This window comes from Triturus cristatus, chromosome 12 (genome assembly GCF_964204655.1).
Source record: "Triturus cristatus chromosome 12, aTriCri1.1, whole genome shotgun sequence".
Taxonomy (NCBI): Eukaryota; Metazoa; Chordata; class Amphibia; order Caudata; family Salamandridae; genus Triturus; species Triturus cristatus.
In genome coordinates, this window is record NC_140595.1 from 744,873,770 (window position 1) to 744,897,973 (window position 24,204).

The following is a 24,204-nucleotide window of genomic DNA, read 5'->3' on the forward strand; positions in this document are numbered from 1 at the left end:
TCTCCAACCTGGCAGTGTGCACAGCCCGGCTGGGGAAACAGCACAGACTCCAATGCAATGTCTGAGCGCAAACAAGGCCGCTCAGACCAATCCTGCCGCTGCTCTCTTGTGAAAGCAGTGCCTGGATTGGATGTGAAGCCTGTGCCCTGAGGGCCCATCCCCTTAAAGATGTCGGCCGACGAGAGAAACAGCGAGGCAGGCTTGAGCGGTAGCAGAGGAAGCAGAGCAGCAGATAAGTCGTTTTTTTTATACTTAGATTTTATTTCTACCACTTTAGGTAGGCAGCGGCCACAACTGGGAAAGACACCACAAAGCACAGCACCTCGGACACATTTACCCATCACACTTTACTACATCCTAGAACACACACCTACCACAATGCATAACGTCCTACAGACTGTGACCAACCAAGCGTAGTGCATTATAGGGACACTAAAATACCATACTGCCCTTCATCAGAAGGATTAACCCTTCAAACTGCACTGCATGCTGTTTCCACCCAGCCACAACAATAAATTATACACAAGAGACTTCAACAGACAATGATTTTACCCATTAATGATGTCCTGGCACTGAGATTCTGGGTAAAACACAGCAGGAACCAGAGGATGCAGAATAACAAAGCAAAGGTGGTTTTTAAGATGTTTACTGAATAATAAGAATCTGATTATAAGGAAGAAGAACCCAGCATTCTGGGCCAAGATGAGTGAAGACACAGCTATCAATACACGCTCTCCAGGAGGCTCGAACCCAAGCAGCACTGAACTGGAAGAGCAGGATGTTCTAGGAGGCCGCTAGTGGAGACGTGTGCGAGCAGAGTATCAAGAACCTGAGTCATAGCAAGTTCAGTGGCAGAAGCTCAGGATCTTGAACAGATAACACTTATATTTTGGGAGCCAGAGTCAGGGCGCCCTATTCCGATGGACATAACTGTAGTGTCCTGCTGGACACGTAATGATGCAGACTAGGGGTGGGCGGACTTTGTGAAATTCACTTTCGCAAATTATCGCGAAAATGTTAAAAAGCTCCGCAAACACGCGGAAATATCGCGAAGATGCAGAATTTTTTTTCCCGCCCGTTCACGGTATTTTCTGCATAGTCGCGGCTCGCCAACTTACCCATGCGGTTGCTCGCGGGCGTGGCCATCTTGTTTTCACTTGTCTCGCAGTGCATGATCGCGAGAAGAAAGATGTGATCGGGCGACGAATGACGTTACTGCGGGCGCGAACTGTCGCGAGACAGCGCAAATGGCTACCAACAATCCAACATCTCGTGGAGAACGCGTCCGGATCGGGAAAACTTGTTGGCGAACGCGGGGATTCAGGTAAGGCGATCGCGCGCACGCGAGAATGTATTATTTTACAGCGCGAGCAAGCAAAAAATTTACGGTAAAATGTGGATTGCGGAAATGTTGACATTTTCGCGCTCTCCGCGGAACGCGAAAATGTCAAATTATCGCAATTTCCGCGAGCGGAACGGATTTTTAGCCCAGGCCTAATGCAGACCCTCCCCAGAGGCTGCCCTAAAACCCTTGAGAATTCCCATAGAAGCCCATGTTCTGGTGTCAACATGGGCTTCTATTGGAATTCTCTGCGGCATATTATCAAGCCCATTATCGCCGCTTTAGCGGTAGTTTCCTGCCGCTAAAGCGGCGATAATTTTAACGCCGTGCTTGATAATATGCCCCGAAGAGAGGTGGGCTTTAATGTGTTTTTCTAGACCTTTGAAGGGCAGCACGAGAAAGGAGATTGTAGTGATTTTAGTAAAGTAGAATATGCTGTGGGCTTTATGAGAAGAGGCGCAATCAAAGCTCTATTCCAGCCTGTAGGGACCGTGGCACTCTCGAGAGAGGCATTACAAACGTCCTGAAATGCATTACAGAGAATATGGAGAGAACATGGGTCCAATGGGGAGCCAGGTTATGGAACTTCAAAGATGGATTTAGTAGTAGCAAGAGTTAGGAGTAGAGATTTCTATGAGCTGAGATGGACTGGTGTTGTAAGAGATCTATAGCTTTTCAGCCAGGGAGAGCTGGTTATCCGTCTGAAACTTATAACATGGGGTCTTCTTAGATTTAGGCAGATGGATTAGTGTCCGGCAGGGTGACGAGTAATTTTCCCCGTCGCCCTGACAGTCCCCCTCAATGTAGAGTTGTCCACCGGCCTTGAAGACAACTCTTAACATTGGCAGGAACTGTCATCGCGCCAGGTCCTGCCAATGTTGTAAACAAACAGGACGCCCATCCATCAGCCTTTTACAAAAACAAACTCACAGTGCTGCAGTTTGCTTTCGAAAAATTCAAAGCGAATGATTCCCATGATGTGGAGGTTTCCTCCCATGGTGTGGGAGTCACCATGTTTTTGTCCCTCACAGCCAGTCAGCAAAAACACCCACATGACGCCATCCTCTCTAAACAGGGCGGACAATGTTATGTGTCGACCTCTGACGCCCATACTCTGTCCGAGCTGCTCCAATAAATGTCGTTGTTGGCATCTCAGAGTGCCAACTTGGATTCGTTAAATGTCTGGATTGTTAAATTTGGCACCAGCTCTGTATGGCAGCTGGGCTGTCCTGTGCCACGCAGGGAATCACAAACCATGCGAAAGTTCTATACTGCACCAAACCATAGGGACACAAGCCACTGAAGAGTATTGTATCCTAGGGTCATGGGCAGACCACATATCTCTTCATCCCTGTCGTATTGCAACGCCGCAAGGAATACACAGGATACGGTATGGTTCATATGACCTTTATTATCTTTCCTCTTCGTGTGCCCACGTCTGCTCTGCTCCCCTGCTTCCTGTTTCTGCCCTTCCCCACACCCTGACCGGATGTGGTGTCCAGTGACCTCCCTGCCCTTTGCCCAGTTCAGGGTCCTAGTGTCCATTCCCAGGACACTACATCTCCCCCCTTTGTCACAAAATCAAAATGCGCAAGTTGGTGAATGATACTTTGATAACATAGATAGAACATCGAATGGGTGCATCACATTTCTTCTATTAGTCTTTTCGGTCTATTTGTTGTTCTTCTTGGCCATTGCCCTATGTCCTGGCCCCTTGCTGTCTCCCGGTCACCTTCTGTTTCTGTGTCATGGCGTTCCCGCTCTGCTGTTTCTTCTGTGCTTGGTGTTTGCTCCTCTTTCACTTCCTCTTTCAGTCCTTTGAAGTGTGAGCTGTTTCGCGTGATCCTTTGCCGTCCTGACTCTGCCGTTATCATCGTTCCCTTCACTTTAGTTATTGTCAGTGGATCATGTGAAAACGTGCTGTCAGACTTCCGGTGCTGTCGCTGTCGCACTATCACGGCGTCTCCCTCTTGTAGATGTGACGTGGTGGCATTTCGTCTGCTGTCCGCATACTCTTTCATTCTTTCTTTTGCCTCCTTGTCTCTGTCTGCTATGCTCTCATGCCCTGATGTTGTTGTTGTCTCTACTTGCGGGAGTCTTGTCCTGCTTGTCCTCCCCAATACTAACTCCGCGGGGCATTTTCCTGTGGAGCCATGTGGTGTGTTCCTGTAGTCGCGTAGCACTTGGCAGAGTGCTTGGCCTAGCGAAATCTGTGACAGTTTCGCTCTCTGAACCGCCTTCTTAATGTTCCCCATGAACCTTTCGACCATGCCATTTGCCTGGGGCCACAGCGGCGTTATTTTCTTATGTTGAATTCCGAGGTATGTCATGAATCTTCTGAATTCATCCCCTGAGAATGGGGGACCGTTATCTGTTTTTAAACTTTCTGGGGAACCCCATGCTGCAAAGATATCATCCAAGATCGGTAAAGTTGCGGTTGCTGATGTTGACGAGACTGGCCTCACGATGGGGAATCTGGAGTACTCGTCAATGACCACCAGTAGATAATTTCCTGTATCCAGCGGTCCAAAGAAATCAGCTGCTAATGTTGTCCATACCGCTCTTGGCAGTTCTGACATGTGCAGTGGTTCTCGCCTTGCTGGCTGTCCTGTCACTTGACAGAGGTGACAGGTCGCGATGGTGTCCTCCTCTAGACGGTCTAACCCAGGGAACCATACTTTCTCTCTCAGCAGTTTCTTTGTTGCAACGATGCCTCTGTGCGAATCATGTGCGATGTTGACTACTTGGCGCCGTAGTGAATACGGTATCACTATCCTGGTGCCTCGCATTATTATGCCTTGGCTTGCTTCCGACAGTTCTTCACTTATTTTCTGCAATGCAAGTATCTCTTCTTTGTTCACTCCCCTTTTCCAAGTGGAGTTGTTGTTCACGTGTCTCCACCGTTGTTGTCTCATTGTCTCTTTGGCCATTTGTAGCGTGGCGTCCTCCTCAGTCTCCTTTCCTATCTCCGCTAGTGTTATGGGTGCTGGCGCGCTTTGTTTTAGCACGAAGTTGCGGTATTCCTCTGCTACTGACGCTTTCTCTTCTCCATTCGGTAATGGGTGTCTCGACATGTAGTCTGCTGGGTTGTGCTCTTTCCCCGGTTTGTGGACAATCGTGAAATCATAGTCCATTAACCTGATTCCCCAACGCTCTATTCGCGGCGGCATCTTTGCTGACGGGTTGCCATATATCGTTACCAGTGCTTGGTGATCCGTGATGATCGTGAATTTTTTTCCATATATGAACATGTGATAATGCTCACACGCCCATACCACCGCTAGGCTTTCTTTTTCTGGATGCGAATAGGCCCTTTCAATGTCCGTAAGGCTTTTGCTGGCGTAGGCAACAATTCTCCTAGGTGAGTCCCTCCCTGGTTGGTGTTGCGCTAGTATCGCCCCTAGTCCTACTGGGCTTGCATCCACCGTCAGTTCAGTGCAGAGCAGAGGGTCGAAATATGCTAGATGTTCCACTGTCATCACTGCCTTCCTGATCTCCTCGAATGCCTCGTTGCATTGCTGAGACCAGAGGAACTTTTGGCCCTGTTTGGTCAGTTCTCTCAGCGGGGTGCTTACCGTTGCAAAGTCTTGTATGTATCTGGCGCAGTAGCTGGCCAGTCCTAAAAATGACCTTATTTCCGCTGCATCTTTTGGTGGTTTCGTGTTCTTCAGCGTCTCCACTTTGCTGGGATCTGGCCTCATCCCTTTTTTTGAAAATATGTGTCCGAAAAATACCAGTTCTTTTCTTTCCAGTTCACATTTTTCTCCATTTAGTGTCAACCCTGCTTGTTCCAGCTGCTTGCATACTTGACGTAGAGCGCTGTTGTGCTCCTCATCAGACTTCCCAAATACTAGAATGTCATCGCTATAGTTGAAACTATTTTGTACTGGTCGTATTACTTGCCGTATCGTCTCCTGGAATATCTCAGCAGCCGATGATATTCCAAAACTTAATCTTTTGTACCTGAATAGGCCTAGGTGCGTGGAGAAAGTTGTTATATATCTTGATTGTGGGTCCAGTTCTAGTTGATGATACCCTTTACACAAATCTAGCTTCGAGAACCTGCACGCCCCTGTTAGACGGCTGATCATGTCATTCAAATGCGGTCCGGGATGGCGTTCTCTCGAGATGGCTGTGTTAGGTATTCTCATGTCCACACATATCCGTATTTTGGAGGTGTTCTTCTTCGGAACTGCCACTATTGGTGATACCCATGGTGTTGGTCCTTCCGCCGGTTCAATGATGTCTTGTGCCAGTAAGTTTTTTAGTTCTTCTTCTACTTGTGGTTGTAGATGTATCGGGACCCTCCTGTGGTGCTGGGCCACCGGCCGGACTGCTTCATTGATGTGCAGCGTTATCTGCTTCCCTTCCAGTTTTCCCAAACCTTCTAGTATTTTCGGGTATTCTTGCAATATTGTCTCTTTTTCTGACATGTGATAAGTCATGGCAAGTAGCCCCATGACCTGTGCTGTTACATTGCTCAACAGGCAAGGTGCTGGGATGTCACCTTTCAGTACGTGTATGTCTTCTTTGTATGCCCTGTCCTTGTATGTTAAAGTCTCTGTAAATTTTCCCATGTTTTCCACCGGCTTCATTGAACCCCAGGTGAACACATCTGCTGTCGATGGTCGTAGTGTTGGCTTGACTCTCATCTTCATGTACTCAGATATGCACATGATGTTGCATGTCGCTCCACTGTCAAGCACAAACTTCGCTATGTGGTTCCCGACCTCGATGTCCACAGCGGCAGTCTTCTTGATTGTCTGCTTCTCTACCAGCTGGATGTGTTCTTGCTGTCTTTCTTCTTTGGGCACATCAGACATTAGATAGAGCCGAGCTTCTCTCTCAGGTGCTGTAGTGCCGTCCGACTCGTCGGACGAGCTTCTCTCCGCTGTTTCTATGTGTCTGGCATATCTAGTGCTGGTCATCCTTGTTCCGGCTGTACGTCCCCTTCACTTCTGAACTGTCTGCTCATGCACGTACTTGCGAAGTGATTGTCTCTGTTGCATTTTCTGCACTTCTGGCCTATGGCTGGGCAGGTGCCGACATGGGGAAACTCAAGACCGCACCTGTAGCATGTGTTGTTGGTCTTCCTGGGAGGTGGTCGCTCTGGGTGTTCCTTTTTTCTGACATTTCCGGTGACATGATGTGCCAGTGCCGTTCCTTTGTCTTGGCCCATTTGGATTTGCTTGGCGTGCTCCGTGGCCCGTGCTTCTGTGCGGGCCATCATCAAAAAATTTTCAAGTGTCGTAGGTTCTTTCAGAATGCGTGCTCGGAACTCCACCGACTGACATCCTTCAATGAGACGCAGACGTATCGCTTGGTCGTTGTCAAACTTTTCAAATTCGCAGTGTGTGACCAGTTTCCGCAGCCGTGTCGCAAAATCATCCATACTCTCTTCTGGCCTTTGGCACGCCGTGTTGAACGTGTATCTCTCGAAATCAATGTTGCGTTGGGGGTCAAATTTCTCCGTGAGGCATGCTAGTGCGCCTTTGTAATCTGTTGTTTTGTCGCTGGGAAACGTCAGGAGTAAATCCTCTATGTCGTCTCCCCCAAGATTCACGAGCAGATCCAGTTTCTTGCCCTCCACGACGTCCGTTGCCCGCATGTAGCGTTCAAATTTCCTTATCCATTTCTCCCATCTGATGCCCGCTTGAGGTTCCGATGTGTTGAATGGTATTGGCCTGCGGAAGACAGCTTGTGTGCTCTTTTTGTCGTCGTCACTCATCTTCTTTTTTTTTTTTTTTTTTTTTGCTTCCTTGTTTATTTCTTTATGTCACCTTTTTCCTTCTTTTATTTGTCCTTTGCTTCTCTATTTCCAGTATTTGTCGTTGTTTTGTTGTTATTTCCCTTTAATTCTGTCTTTTTCCTTTTTTTTTTTGCCTGACCTTTCAAAATGGCCGCCGTGTATTCCTGGCTGCCTATTGGTCCTTTTTGCCTGACCTCAAAATGGCCGCCGTACTCTCGCGTTGTTTTGGGCTTGTTTTGCACTTGCCTGGCCTTTCAAAATGGCCGCCGTGTATTCCTGGCTCCTTATTGGTCCTCTCGCCTGACTTCAAGATGGCCGCCGTGATCTCGCAAGAGTTCGTTAAACTCAGGCGCGCGAGATCCTTATCTCCCCAGTTCACCGCTCGCCGGCCTCGCGTGATGCTCCTTCCCCGCTTTCCCTCTTACTTCGTTACCACTACCGGGGTGGGCTCCCGCACCGACGTTTGTTCGTCCTTTTTCTCCTCTTCTTCTTGGCGCTCCGGACCTCCGGACCAGGGTGGGCTCCTGGCTCCGATCTTAGCGACACCGGGTGGGCTCCGACAGTCGCTGGGACGATCTTCTTCGAGATCCCTCCTTCGATCGCCAGATGTCGTATCGCAGCGCTGCAAGGAATACACAGGATACGGTATGGTTCATATGACCTTTATTATCTTTCCTCTTCGTGTGCCCACGTCTGCTCTGCTCCCCTGCTTCCTGCTTCTGCCCTTCCCCACACCCTGACCGGATGTGGTGTCCGGTGACCTCCCTGCCCTTTGCCCAGTTCAGGGTCCTAGTGTCCATTCCCAGGACACTACAATCCCTGGGACACTGACTTGCCACACTGCACTGCATCCAAGGCATACTACTCTGATTTATCATATGGCACGAGGACACTGCACTGCACATTGGGGGCCGCGAGCCGTCACATTGCATGTATCTGAATATCACTAAATCTCTGTTCTTGGCTGCATCCCATCACACTACAAAGCACGGATTAACCCACTGAATTGCACTGCATCCTTGGCACACACATATACGACAATGTACTGCAACATAAGGACACTAAACAACTGTTGTTTCCAAGCATCACTGACACACTCTACTGCATCCTAGGGCAACTCTAAAACCACACGTCACTGCATCCCACACCACTCTGCATCCTTGAGTCTGTCACAGACCTCAGTTCCCCGCTTCCAAGATGCTCTCAGACACCACAATGCAATACGTCTGTGGACACCTGTCAATCACACTCACTGCACCCTACGGACACTGACCACTACCAGAATTGGGCCTAGTATTTTGGGTCCATTGCAGAGAGGTCCCTTTAGCATTCATCATCTTTGGCATTAAAGGAGGAACTTTACAGGAAGTAACCATGATAGAAATATCACTAAAATGGAAACAACTGAAACATATAGAATATTAATTAAAATACATACCTACATTTAAAAACTATCTTAAGTGGGTTATCATTACATGTGTCTTACTTTATGGAAAAACTCCCCCAGATCTCCCCACCTCCTTTAACACCATGAACTAAGCATTCTCCCTCTGCTCACTTCTCTGGCACTTCTTTCATGACCAGTAAACCTCTTTCGTATGTTATACATGTATGTGATCGTCTTCTAGATATGCCTTATATATATATATCAATTTCTTGTAATTCCTTCTTATACTTAAAGTATTTTAAGCTTCATTAATGGTTGTATGTCAGAATATCGAGTAAAGAATATTGTGGGGCCAAATAAATGTGGACTTAATATCGTGAAGCAAACTATTGTGCTAGTAGGTGCTCATAGGTACGTATACATTTACTATTCTTGACTCCACATCTGTGTACCTTGACGGTACATTTTGAAAGATACATATATATGCAGTTAAAAAGAGTAATTCTGTACCTTCCTGTATTTACTAACCTTCACAATACTTTTGATATCGATTGATAGGCCTCAATATTGTGGCTCTACAGTACTTTCTACACAATATTCTGGTGTAATATCTCATAAATGCCTCTGGAAAAGGTCATTGTAACCACCACCACCTCCCTCTGACATCACAAGTCCTGAACTATGTAACCACTGCTTAGTCAATGTGTGCATGTAACTCCAACTAAGTAGCCTGTGCATTTGACCAGATCTATGTAACATGCCCATGCCCTGAAGTACGTAATCAAAGTAAGACAAACCCTCTTTCTCCTGCCAAACACAAAAATAATTAATTATGTACTTGCCAAGTTACGATGTATTCCATCCCATTGGCTCTGTGCCTAAGTGCAATTAAGTTTGGCAGTTTGCATAATGTAAGTAAAATAAATGTAACCATAAAAATAAACATGAAGCCATTTGGTGTTTTTATTCCATGACATCATCCTCTAACTAGAGACAATAGTCTCTTAAAAATATAGGGTGTGTTGGAAATTGGGTTTTGCGTGTGCAAGATGTGAGACCTGCAAAAGTAATGGGTCCACAATTTCCCTTTACCTTTCCCCAGGAACTAAGCACCCTAGTATAGCACATGGTTCTCTCAGGGTTAGTGAAGCAGAGCAGTCCAAGGCTAGTCAAGAGAGGTGGTGTGGGCTGATAATCAATATTCACTAACACGCAATAGTAACACTCAATAAATGATTGTCCAGTCAGTGCCTTTTCTTTAGAAAAGGAAAAGTACGTTCATTGCACACACACTACTAAATACTATGCTTTAATTTACAAATATTTACACGAGCCAGATTGAAAATACCTTAGATGACATTTTGAAATCAAATTTGACCCCTAAACGTTCATGACCCTTAAAAACACATTACCCCTCCCCATCTATGCCAGATAGGAAATCACCATATGGGGAGTATCACTTTTAATAAAACAGGCATATTGGATTTAGCAAAGGTCATCGCTACATATTAGTTAAGCCTATTGGCTTTATCAATGTTACACCAAGGTAAACACATCACCATTCTTCCGCTAAAATTGCTATTCATATGTTAATAAAATCCTTAATGTCAATAAAGCATTGTCAAATGTCAATAAGCATTTTCACTTAGCTTAAAATCACTGAGGTCTATAAAGTATTGAAATTAAACATTACGTGTGTATGTCTTTTTTTATACACTTTCAGGCCACATAAAATGTAGCAATTCAACCATCTCTCAAAGAGCACTGCACTCCCAGATGTACAGAAATAGATCTTTCCACCAACTGGTCCTCAGAGGGTGTAAGTGCAAAAGCCTCACTGGCTCTTGGAGAGGCCTGCTGTTCCTGGTATACACTGGGACAGAGTCCTTGGTACTTTTGGGCATCAGAGGGTTTCTCCTTCCAGTTGTCCATTGTTGATGCCACTGCCACAGTTACAGTGATGAAGCACAAAAAAGCCCACTCTCTTCCTTGTGCAAGAGTTTTTAAAAGGGAGTAGAAAGTTCTAGGAGCCAGGCACCACTGGCCAATCCTAGGGTGCCTCATCACCTCTCAACCCGTGCCCCAACCCTCCTGCACAGAATGTTGGGACAGTCCAAGATGGCGCCGTCTGGAAGTCACTGGTCACATCCTCTCTCGGGGCCTTAGCTCTGCCCCTCACTACATCATTGCCAGGGCCTTTCCCACCAAAACCTCAAAGAGGAGCCCCTTCATATGTTGGAGCTAGAGGTCCCGACTCCCTCTTTTGTTCAGTGGGTCTGGGCAGTCCCACTCCCTGACAGAGTGTGACAGCTGATAATGATATGCAAAGTTCCTTCCCCACCCGTTTCTCTTCAGGAGCTCAGGAAAGGACTGCAACGTATTCCTTTTGTGTGGGGAGGCACTTGTGTCCTCTGCTTGGAAGAAACATAATTAACTTGGCCCCGCAGTGTGACTAAAGGCCAGGGGTCTGAGCTTGAACTAAGCAAAGGAAATATAAAGATTCTGGAAGACCCATAAAGTGTACATGCATGATATTGGGACTTGAATATGTGAACTGGATGCACACTTTCCATTCCAGTTTCATACTTCTCAGGACTTTGTAGGCCTAAGTGAAGCGAAATTGCATTCTAAGGCATATTTCCTCCCTATATTTTTAATAAGCGTCACTACGGACAAAACAGTAAATCATACTGACTTTACCTGTGAGTGCCCACTATTATTTTAAGACTAATCCGAGGTCATTATCTAACCCTGCAGAGCGCCCACTGCACCAGGCTACCTGTGCGCAGTTACCGGGCTGTGCATGACTGTTGTCTCGAGCATCCCTATCTTAAAAGGTGGACACTGGTGGTAAACACGTGCAGTCCATTCACAGTGTGTTCACTGTGGGTGAGACACATGTAGGGTGTATTAAAATGGGCGGAACCCATTTTGCAACACATGCCACCACCAGCTGAATCTAGGGGAGAAGTAGCCATCGCTCATGGGTACTCTTACTTAGTCGGCGGTAACAAGTTGCAATGGGTTCTGACCAGACACACCATTTGCCTGTTGCCTGCTACCACTGGGACCTTCCACTAGCATTTCTATGCTAAGACCACTCACCTAACTCAACCATGTGGCTACCTCTCCCTACATGGACAGAGGAGGGCTAGACCCACTTTTGTCTTGGGTCATGCAGGACTGCATCCACTGCACCATTCCTGGTAAGGGCTCAGTGCCTCAACACTGTCACCAATTCAACACACAGTATAAAACCTGCTTCTGCTCACTGGTTCATACTGATGCTACCATGTTATCAATGATATCATAGAACATGTCATGAATGATGTAATATGTGAGGTAATATGCAGTGCATGGTGAGGGTGCAAGTTATAATTAACTCAATTAACTATAGCTGGTAAAGAGGTTTTTTTAGGTTAAAATGTACTGTTTTAAGTAATATTTTCACCTAACTATAATCTAACTTATTGTAAGGTTTTTTTCAGTGAATTTCTCAGTTTAAAATAATGTAAAGTAAGATATTATAACCATGCTGCCTATTTGTTTTTTTCAGTGAATTTCTCGAGCTTTTTTAACATAAAGTATTATATGTTTACCATAACTAACTAAGCCTGCTACCTCCGACTTGCATGGCCTTTGGCCTTTTGGCCGTTGACTGTGCACGGCATGGGGTTGGGTACTGTGCCTAGCCAGGCCTGAGATATCATTTGGAAGGCCAGCCTATTCCTTATGCAATTTCTAGGGAATATACCTTGCTGGCAATACATAAGGGTGTATCAGCAACCACCTTTCAGCACCAGCAGACTGGGAAGTCATTCTACAGAGTCTCTCTCTCTCTCTCCCTCGCGCTCTCTCTCTCTCTCTCTCTCTCTCTCTCTCTCTCTCTCTCTCATATATATATATATATATATATGAGACAGTCTACAACTGTAGGGAAAATGCTGGACTTTGGAAGGACTACAAATAGCATTCCTCCGTCCTAATTATTTTAAATAAACATATAAAAACTGTTAGAAATGGGATTTCTGGTTGGCTGAGGCTTGCGCCAAAGCCAGGCAGAAACCACCACTCTAGTCAGGGCAAGGAAGTTACACGCCAAAGATAACCCCTGCTCACCCCCTTGGTAGCTTGGCACGAGCAGACAGGCCTATCCCAGAGGCAATGTGTAAAGCATTTGCGCGCGCACCCAGCAACAACACCCAAGGCCCACCACAAAAGAAACTCCACACAAGGTATTCTATATAAATAGCCTTTGTATTATAGCAAAACACATTAGATAATAAATATACTCTTTACAGGGTGCCACTGGTACGGGTAGAATTTACAAGGGATATGTACAAGACAGGGCCACCCGGACCACTGTCAGGAATAAGCACTTTTTGGACATAGCACGTTTTGTAGAACTAGTACTTTGCAGGAATTAATACTTGGTAGAAATAATACTTTTAGAACATAGCACATATAATCACTGTATCACCAATTAGAAGTCATAGCGCACAACCAGTAACCACTGGTAACAGGTAGTTGCCACCTATGCAACCCTAACCACTTTAGGAGAATCTCACGCAGGGAACCAGTACCACTATGCTAGGTAACACAACCTCCTAGGGATAAAAATACATCTAGAGGGGTACACAAAGCATGGTATAAATCACATTAGGAAGGCATCAAGCATCACAGCAATGCACAGGCGCAAAAGCGCATAAGTAACAATGATCAGGAAAAGTTCCTTCTTTAGGAGATAGTTCCTTAGCAACCAAATTAAATATTCTTCTGAACACAGTTCGTTGGCAACAATGTGACCCCCACGGGAGTCACATGACGTCGAGTCTACGATATTCCCAAGGTTCGGCGTCGACCGCGAGGAGCGCTACGTCGAGCCTGGAGTTACAACAGACCCCATAAACACAGTACCTTTGGAAATGAAGAAACGATGATCCACGGCGTCGAGAGGTCGGCGTCGAGGTCGGCGTCGATCGTGCCTCGGAGTCGGGTCGATCTGCAGCGGCGTCGAGAGATGTCGGGCCGGAGCAGCGCTCACGGCGTCGAGAAAGGCGTCGAGTCGATGCGATCAGCAGCGGCGTCGAGACGAGGTAGCTTGGAGCCGGGGCCGATACCCACTGCTCACTGGCGTCGATACCGGCGTCAAGACGGGGCACTTGGAGCCGGGGCCGATACCCACTGCTCACTGGCGTTGCTGCTGGCGTCGATCGGGCCCGGCGGCCGGCGTCGAGGGCTCAGAACACTGGGGCCGTTACCCACGATGTCGAGCTGGATTCGGCGGCGTCCGGCGACGTCGAGACTGCAGATTTTCCCTTGGGTACTGGAGACAACACTTTCCAGCAACCAGCAATTCAGTAGAGGGTGAAGTCCTTTGGCCCTGTGACTTCAACAGGAGGCTGGCACTCTTCCAGCCCTTGGAGATTTTCTTAGCAAGATTGAGAGTACACACACAGTTCCTCTCTCCTGGTCCCTAGGCAAAAATAAAGAAGCAGCTTTCAGGTTCCTCCACAGCAAAACAGCACTCTGGCAGAAAGGGGAGGCAAGTCCTTAGATCAGCAGGCTTCTTGTCCTTGGTACAGGTTTCTTTGTCAGAAGGGATCTCAAGAAAAGCAAAAGGTCCTAAAAGTCCTGGAGGTATCAGGGGGGCAAAACAGCCCCCAGCAAAGGCAGGAGGGTCCCAAGAAGTCCTGGGCATAAAGGAATGGAGCAGAAAAAGCTCCCAGCAAGAAAAGTCCTCCAGGCAACCAGGGGCAGGGCAGGGCCCAGGGAGGCAAGCCTTCCCCTGAGCCCCAGCAGCAGCACGCCCCTGGTAGATTCAAGTCCAGAACAAGAACAGAACAAGAACATTTTCATGGGGTCACAGCCCCTCTTTTATACACCGAATCCCTTTGTCTCAAGGGTGCAGGGAAGGGGCGAACCAGATCCAACTGGTTCCTGAGCACTTTGTTTTGCTCAGCCCCTCTCCCTATTCAGAGGACAGGCCAGGGTCATCAGTCGCACCACAGGGGGCGGAGCCATCATTGTGTGGGGAAAACCCAGCCCTATTCAGGACCCAGGTGTACTCCTCCCACCCATCTAGCTGCTGATCTCTCCATTCACCACTGGGCGACTCCTCCTGACTGGGGATTCCCTAGCCCGTCACATGACCTCACTCAGCCAATCACGCGACAGGCACACATTTCATACTGCACACAGAAGTGCCCACTTCTAGAAGTGGCACTTCCACACTAGGTACATGCACGCCGCACACATCATCGCGCAGCATTCAATCCCACGAGTCCGCACATACCAAACTCGGGCCTGCACACCCCACGCATCAGGAACTACCAGGACACATACATTCCCCCATGCATTCCTATGGGAGGGCAGGCCAACCTCAACACACGCACGCACTTTACCCTGGGACACAGCGGTAAAGTGCGCAGAAACCCCAAAATCACTACACCATGTCATCAATAAAAGCAAAAAAAAGTTCAGGGGTGAACCTGCCAGAAGGGCCAAGTCCAACAAAAACCTACTATCAGATTTTTTTTATAATAATTAAAAAATACACAATATATACTATAACAAATATATATAAACAGAAAGTAAAACAAACAGCAAATACCAAAACTTAAATATTAATTCATAAAAATGTATTCTAAAACATGAAAAAAATAAAAAAGTAAATGTAAAAGACATAAAATGTAAAATAAATTTAGAAACATTATTGTTAAAACACTTAGCATAAAAATAATAAATAGATAAAAAGCAAATAATGTACATATTATGCCCACCATTCTAAAATACAATATTATTGTTGACTTGACCCTCTTTGCAGGGTCACCCCCCAAATAGTTTTCCTTCATCCCTCCTATTTTTCTAAATTAGATTTTGTTGGCTTTTAAGACTGCGAACAAGTGCTATAGTGCTTGTGCTCCCTACTTTAAACATGGTGAAATTAGCTTACACATAGTTGGCACATTTAGTGTATTTGAAAGTTCCTAATAATGTGATTCTACATTTACTTGGTACTACATGTAAATAATTACTAGTGGCCCTGCAGCACTGATGATGACACCCACTTAACTGGCCCTTTAAAGATGTCTTAGGGCTGCCAATGCAGCCTGTGTGGGCAGTTTTAAGCTACCATTTCAAAGTGGCAAAATAAACTTTTTACCAGGACTGACCTGACCCTTCCTTTTTAATACATATAATTCATCCCTAGGAAAGACCCTAAACCTTTCATAGGACAGGGTGAAGTTTAGTTAAAAAGCTGGACTTTCAAGTTTTACATGTTGTGGTAGTGAAAAACTCACAAATTCGTTTTTACTACTGTAAGGCCTACCTCTTCCATAGGATAGCATTGGGTTACTTTATTAGGTTTAATAAGTAATTACTTTTACTTGGGAGCAGGTAGGACATTCATGTTTAGTGTCCAAGAAATTGTTATTTAAAACCCCCTTTAATGGCAAAGTCTGATTTTAAGTCACAATTCTGAAAATGCCACTTTTAGACATGGTGCATTTTCTCATTATAACCATTTGGTGCCTATTACACCTGTCAGCCTCAGAGTGGACTTCCCCCAACCTTTTGCATTCCTCCTTCATTTTTCTGACCTAGTTTTTGCTGGCCTTAGGACTCTGAGTACTTTACCACCGCTAACCAGTGCCAAAGTGCATGTGCGCTCTGTAATATTGTCTCATACCTAATTGGCATATTTAATTTACTTATAAGTCCCTAGTACAGTGTAATCCAGGTGCCCAGGATGTGTAAATTAAATGCTGCTAGTGGCCTGCAGCATTGATTGTGCCACCAACTTTAGTAACCCTCTAACCATGCTCCAGGCCTGTCACTGCAGAGCCTGTATGTGCAGTTTGAACTGCTCTTTCAACTTGGCAAAATAAACCTTTTGCCAGAACCAAACCTTTTTTTTAATCCATGGAAGCCACACCTAGGGAAGGCCCTGTACAGCCCAGAGGCCAGCATCCAATATATTTTAAAAGCAGGATACTTACTTTTAAGTTTTACATGCCCTGATAGCGAAAAACACTTACATTCATTTGTCATTACTGCAAGGCCTACATGTCCCATGGGATAACATTGGGATTACCTTATCATATTTTATAAGTGTAGTTTGCAAATGGAAAGATATAACTGGTTCAAGTTAGGTGTCTCTATAATCCTAATTTAAAATCCTAATTTATGGTGAAGTCGAATTATAAAGTAGAATTCTGAAAATGCCACTTTTAGAAAGTTTCTAAACAATGTAAGGCTAGGCCTCTATTATTTCACCAAAACAACAACTTGCCAATACTGATAGTCATTCACATCCTCATTCAAACTGGATGATCACACCTCTCAGTTGTTATGATCATTACATTTTCTTTGTTTCCAGAAAAAACTAAAAATAAATATTTTGAATGCATTCTTTGATTATGAGTTTTTTCAAATTTGTCATTTTCATACTTGTTTTTTGAAGAAAAAAAAGTATTTACAACAATTTACATAACACAGAGACACAATACATATGAAGCACAACACATAAGACAATATATCCAGACTGTGTACATTACATAAAACACAATCATAAACTTAAAAAATCAAAACAGATCACAACTTCTGGTTCTGTACACTTTAAAGAGTTTGAAATAAAGCAATACATCACCCTTCCTGAGATCAATTCTCTATTATATACTTCTATTCTACAAGGGCAGTGATCAAACAGTGATCCTACTGGGCTCGTCTAATTTTCAAATTGACAATTGCTTTTTTAGTGAGCCAAAGTGGAAAAACATAGTAGATCACTAGTTTGGTAAATTGTAGCAGTCAACGCGTTTCAAACCCTTCTCACCTAATTTGGGGGTTGTCTTCAGGACTCAGAACTCAAGCAGAGCTGGAAAAAATAAAAAATAAAATATACTCCTAAACACAGTTTATGCTGTTATCATCAAGCACTCAAGATCCTTGCACATGGATCACACTCCATTCTTACCTCTCTTCACCCGAATAGGCTCTTTTTTCTCCTCTATTCAGCCTAATTCATACCGAATTCTGAGGATTCAATTAATGGGTTAGTCAGAATCATTGTTTTATTCTAACCTTACCTAGCAATCATAAATATGTAACTACAGGACTTACTTTTGCTGCAGGTTTTCAATAAATAACGATCTGCCACATTTGTCATACTTTGTCCACTTTCTATCCTGTATCTGTTAAAACACATAACCATATTGTAGAAATCAAGTCCTTTAAGATGATTTTTAACACAACACACCCATTATTTCAATTTAAACCTAGCTATTCCTTCGTAACCTAAATCTGGGTAACAAAGGTTCTGCTTGGCTATATTTCTTCCTTGCTACATCGTGTCCCGAATCTGGGTAAATAATATCCTCACAACAGACAAGTGAATCCTCCTTTCTGTGATGCTGTTGATCACCTATTTTGTCCCAATTGTTTTAGCAATATACTTTTTAATTTTGAATGTGCCTCCAGAATTAACAACAGGAGTCCATTATTCCCCCAAACCTTTTAATTTGGAGCACTGATTTATCGCTGCCAAATTCTTGTTTGTATATATATTTGCCTGCTATGGCTCAAATTCCACCATTGTTTGCAAATAAAGTTTTACGATTGAATGGCAGGAACCCGTTGCTTGATTGTGTTTTGTTTAAAGAGGAAACTAAATCCCCCCTTCGTTTTATGTTCAGGCTGTGTTACCGGTACTCACTGGACTTGTACAATCCTGCCTAATTACCGGTGAGCCACCTCTTTCTCTGCCGCAAAGCTAGTGGTGTGCAGTCTACCGCATAGCGTGAACTATACTAAAATCAAACTAGAATCAACACTTCAAATAGTTATACAGGTGTATCTTTTCTAAGACTTTTGTCCACTTTCCATGCGTCCACCATACTAGCTTCACGGGCTCTGTTTGGTCTCCATCTTGCTCTAGTATTTAAAGTGGTAGTGCATTTAAAAAGTTGTCATTTTTGTGCCTTAATCATTTGGTGCCTGTAGCCTGTCTCTGTTTGCATGACTGGGTGTATTTGGCAGTTAGGCTTTGTGTATTCCTCCTAGACAGCCAACCACAATGGGAGCTTAGGTATGACTCGGTGGGCAATCACTGGCAGGAAGGGAGGGAGGATTTGGGGAGGTGAGCATTTGTGCACTTCAAAGGCCTGCCTCTAGAAGCTTCTCACCATTTCAAAGGCACAACTGAGTGTAAAAGAAGGACCTCAGGCACCACCGCTTCTGTCAACTTCTGAACCTGTGGATAGTCTGCCAGGAAAAAGGACTGCTGCGCTGCTGAATGGACTGCCACTCTGCTAGACTGCTGCTCTGAAGGACCTGTTGCCCTACTGTGCTGACCTCCTGCCCTCTTGTCTGGGTGAGAAGGACTGGACCTACATCTCTTGCACCCAGAGTGACTCCAAGGGCTTTTTTTCACAAAGAAGAGAGGCAACAAACACATCTGAGTATATTTTAGCAATCAGTGCAAATCATGACTCGTAGGTGCTTGTCACAGTGGTAGTTGTTTTTCTTCTATTGATTCTTCATTCACAATACAAAAAATGCAGCCAACGCGTTTTGCCTTACAAAGGCTTCCTCAGGGCTATATCATCAGTTCACTGGTTCTCCAAAAAGAACTCCTAAGATGCAAACTGCCATGTTCAAAGACAAAAGACTGTAATTCTTCATAACAGTTTATAAATATGCTTCGTCAATATGTTCCACTTTAACACTCAGGACGTCATGGTGTTCAAAGACGCATTGAAGCCACGAGCCCCTCATCAATCCTCACAGCTAATTTCTATGCATAAGAAAACAAAAAACTCATGATATTGATCCACTGAACATTGAGTTTTCTAAGATGCAGTGAGCCTAAAAGGTGCCTTACTTTGAGGCTTGAGGGGTCATCTAGTGCGGCCGTGTGTGGCACAGACCGAATTGTGATCCAGTATTGTCTACCATAGTTGACTCCAAGGGCTAGTTAGCTGGCCTCCTGATCTAAAGTTCCAGGGACATAACAGGCTTCCAACCACCTTGCACCTGCGCCTGGACTCTGCCATCTGTGAGCTACCCTGCCAAGTGATGCCACCCCAGTCCTGGACCCTTAGAAGTGGGTCTAAGGTGTTTGCCAGCAGAACTAGTGCATCTCCTCTGCTCATTGACGCATCCCTAAGCAGGACCAAGGCATCACCTTGGCTGAGCGGCACATGTCTGAGAATAATTGATGCATCGCTGCAGCTGCATGCATCGGAACCGTCGCAAAGACTCACATCGCATCCACAGCCCTTACAACTGATGTGTCACCCTGATGGTGCAGCACCTCCACAGCCCAGGTCCTTACATCTCTTGTCGATGGAAGCCTCCATGATGATACCAGACTCCACATTGCAGACTCACAGCTCCTCGGAACCGAGGCATCAGCTGCTGTGCGCCGCATCCCCAATGCTATACATTGCATTACAAGCCCCGTCAACAGGATAGTTGATGACAATGCAACAGGAACTCGCACCGTAGCCTCGCCTCAACTCAGAACCAACGCCTCTCTTCAGCTGCACAGCATATCTTCAACGCGGCTCCACACAACGCTCCATAACCAGGATTTAGGATGCTCCATTCAGCGGGCCTACCTGGGTCCCTGTAGCCATCACACACTCAATCGTGGTCAGCCTGAACTTGTGACTTTGTCCCAGTCCCAATATCCCCTGTTCGCGTTTCGTGCTTTTTTGTGCTATTTCCACTACAAACTTTTCAATTCAATATCTCCAGTTCTAGTAATTGGATTTTTGTCATTTTGGTCTTGTTTTATTTATTTATTAAAACTTACTTTACTTTTCTAAATCTGTTGTGGGTTCCTTTTGTGGTGTGCATTTACTGTTTTACTGTTTTACTGTTTGAAGTGTTGTACAAATACTTTATACATTGCCTTTAAGTTAAGCCCGACTGCTCTGTGAATAGCCACCAAGGTTAACTTGGGGTTTGCTTGTGTCTTACCCTGACAAGAACTGTGGTTGCTGCTTGATCAAGACATACACCCCAGTCAACCAAAAACCCCATTTGTCACAGTGCCTGTAGTCTGTTCCTTGGTCATATGAGTCAGTGAAGTTGTAAGTTAGCATTTGTGTATTACTTCAGGACAGCATCACAAGAGAGCCTCTGGGTGTTGGCAGGATGAGCCATCTCTGGCATGATGGGGGGAGGAGCTGTCACCTACCACACTTGCACCTCAAAGGGACTGCTTCAGGACACTTACAAAGGATTTCAGACAGGTATATTGTGACCCCTGATAGACTGGGACCAGGACCAGGGGAGAGGCAGTAATTTCCTGACACCTCTGTAGATGGAACTCCATAAGCTTCACCTGCTTCAAAGTGGACACCAGGTCTAAAAAGGGAACCCTCAGACCTACTCTTCATATGGCTTCTGGACCTGTAAAAGACTCAATGGAAGGACTGCCCTGCTGCTCTACTGTCCTGCTGCAAGAATGACTGACCAGCTGCTCTGCTGACTGCTCTACTGCCAGGGGAAGAAGGACTGAACCTACACTTTGAACACACGGCCACCAGAGTGACTCCCAAGGCTAACGACCATCAGAGTGATTTCCAGGGCTAGTTGGCTGGCCTCCTTTTCAGAGCTACAGGGACACAAGAAGACTCCTCTGCGCTGATGCAACTCAACGCTTCTCAACACAGGAATGCTCATCACAGCTTCTGTTTGGCAGCTTCACAAGCTCCGACTTAGCATGACTCATCTCGCTGCCGATAAAAGGCCCAGCTTGATCCCTCTGGCTACACCTCAATGCAGGACCACGCATCGTAGCTTCTGTTCTGTGGCTTTGCAAGCATCAACCCAGTGAGGCGCATCTCGACGGCGACAACGAGCCCAGCTTGATACATCTTGACTCAGCACAATGCAAGTCTTCACAGCACCAACGGATTCACCAGCACCTCGATGCCCGCGCTACAAAGGCCAATCCAAGGACTTTGCACCTCAACATCCAATACACAAAGTAATTTTAACAGTGGACTGATCTCAGTCCTGCATCCAGCCCGTGCTTCATCGCGGTTGGCCACTATTGGCGCTTCTTTCTTCTAAGCGCTACTTTTCTTCAACTATTAAAATTGCAAATCTCCGATTCTACTCATTATATTTTTGAGTGTTTTGTGTTATTCCTGAGTCTGCTCTGCTGCATGGGGCAAAATAGGTGGTATCCCATGCCACATATTTGCCAACATTTGGGAACACCTACGAGGGAAATTTGAGAGAACAAAATAAGGGAATTTTCGCGCCTAAAGATCTATGTCATGGGGACCTTAATGTATCATCTTGTTTGATTTGAGCTCTACCAATAATTTAGCATAATTTGCTGCCATGTTTTCTGCATGCAAAAAAATCTCAGCCTTAATCACCCTATTGTAGACCGATTTGTGTGGAGAATCGAAGCTGCTTTGTGAAGTAGGCTTTTGAAAATATTGTAAAACATGTCAATATACAGCAAGTAAATAGCTACTTCCACTATACTTCACTGAGGAAATGCAACACATTTGTGTCACATTAGTTTCTGCTGTCCCATTGTGAGACCTAAGTCTGCCTTCAGCTGTACATTCCAGAAGGCATGCATACTGGTGGCACCAGGTCACTATACTGCACGCAAACGATTGTGTGACAAATATATTGCATCCGTTGCATCTCACGGTAAGTCGAGGTAAGTAGATGTGGAGTTACGAATAGCAAATATAAATTTACCACAACGATGTAGTCATGTAGTCATAGGTGATGTAGTGGATGCATGATTCTGGTATGTCGCTATCGTGTATCTTGGGCTTCGAAAGCGCGGAGAGTGGCGGTGGTCCACCTTTCCCTGTCAGGGGAGCATCTCATACGCAACGGTTTTATTTGTTCTTTCTATTCTTGGGATAGCAGTCATGTGCTTATCATGGGTAGTTCCATGACCAGCTTCTGTTCTGAAGAGTTAAAAAGCAAAGTAATGTTAATTTCGGAGTAAATGGTAATTGGTTGAGGTGCTATTTGGAAATAATAATTTGACAGATGAGTGTCCTGGTGATCAGGTGCTTCTTACATCTTTCCCCATCTTGACCAAACCTACAGGCTGGACTGTAAAAAAGACTACAGCTGAATCTCAGTCTTTCCAAGTATGGCAGCCATGTTTTAATGTTTTTCGTTCTCTGTTCTACATAACTGACATCTGTTTTTAAGCAAGGACCAAGCATGATGTTTCTCAATGTATTGACATTTGAATTTATTTTCGTGATTTGGAATTTTAAACTGTATTACTTTTGTTTTACCAGATTCTTCTGAATGTTCGGTCTGCACGGAAACATTTTGGTCTAATGAAAAAAGGGACACGTGCATCCCAAAACGTACAGAGTTTCTGTCCTTCAGCGAACCCCTGGGTGCAGCTCTTGCCGCCTTTACCGGTGGCTTTTCCATCCTGCTGGTACTTGTCTCGATTCTGTTTGTTAAATACCACAACACGCCCATCGTGAAAGCCAACAACCGTTACCTGAGCTACCTCCTCCTGCTGGCCCTTCTCCTCAGCTTTCTCTGTTCCTTGCTTTTCATTGGGCGACCAGAGGGCTTCAGCTGCTTGCTACGTCAGGTGACCTTTGGACTCGTCTTCACCTTCTGTGTCTCATGTGTATTGGCCAAAACTATCGTGGTGGTTGTGGCCTTCAAAGCAACCCAGCCCAGCAGCAACCTAAAGAAATGGACCAAGGAAAACCTCCCCAACAAAATTATCGTTATTTCTCTAATGCCCCAGTTTCTTGTCTGCCTTCTGTGGCTTTCCAGGTCTCCTCCATTCCCAGAGAAAAACATGTCTTCCCAGCCTGGGAAAATCACCATAGAGTGCAATGAAGGTTCTAGCACAGCATTTTGGTGCATGCTGGGATACATGGGGTTTCTAGCAGTTGGGAGCTTCGTGCTGGCTTTCATAGCCAGGAAACTGCCAGCCAGCTTCAACGAAGCGAGCTCCGTCACTTTCAGCATGCTGATCTTCATAAGCGTCTGGACCGCGTTCCTCCCGGCCTATCGCAGCACCCGGGGCAAGTACATGGTCGCCACGGAGGTGTTCGCCATCTTGGCTTCCAGTTCTGCTCTTCTGGTTTGTCTATTTTTTCCAAAGTGCTACATCATTTTACTAAAACCGAAGAGGAACACAAGAGAACACCTCCTAGGAAAACCGACTCATAAAAACGAGAAATGACCAGCTGCTGTGAAAGACAGAAACTGAAACTCAAAGACTATTACGAAATATACTTTATAAAAAAAAGACAAAGTTTGTATATTTGTAGAAACTAGGGTACCCCTAGAGTACCTCTTAACCTTAAACAAATTTAATGATGTTCCATGTTTGAACAGTTCTGCTCAACATTTTGCAAATAAAGTTATGGTAAATTCTTCTGTGGTCCCTTGGGCTGAGCTACCTGTGGATATTATTTTGTGTTCAAATCTAATGTACTACAGTTAATGGAAATGTGTTCTTGGCCTCTGTGCTCAGCAAGTCTTATTATATATCACAGAGGTAGGAACTTCTCTTGCACATTTCACGCCGAAGCAGAAGATGGACAGTTATGCTTCTCGTCCTGGTTGCCAAAAGTAGAGCAGCAGATTTAGTTCGAATTAATTTTCTCCTGTGGTGTACATCTGCAGCTGAACCACCTACGGTCCTCCTACCTGTTGGCATACGTGTACCCAGTAACATGTACATAA

The 24,204-nt window shown here is 45.2% G+C and overlaps 1 protein-coding gene across 1 annotated transcript in view; it reads left to right on the plus strand.

Annotated features, from left to right (window-relative positions):
• Positions 1 to 23,698, plus strand: part of LOC146782657 (vomeronasal type-2 receptor 1-like) — a 136,624-nt gene extending 112,926 nt beyond the window's left edge. The window contains exon 7 of the mRNA XM_085637160.1: positions 22,782 to 23,698. Within this exon, the coding sequence (XP_085493286.1) occupies positions 22,782 to 23,698 (917 nt within the window). The remainder of the gene's footprint in view (positions 1 to 22,781) is intronic.
• The last annotated feature ends 506 nt before the right edge of the window (positions 23,699 to 24,204 follow it).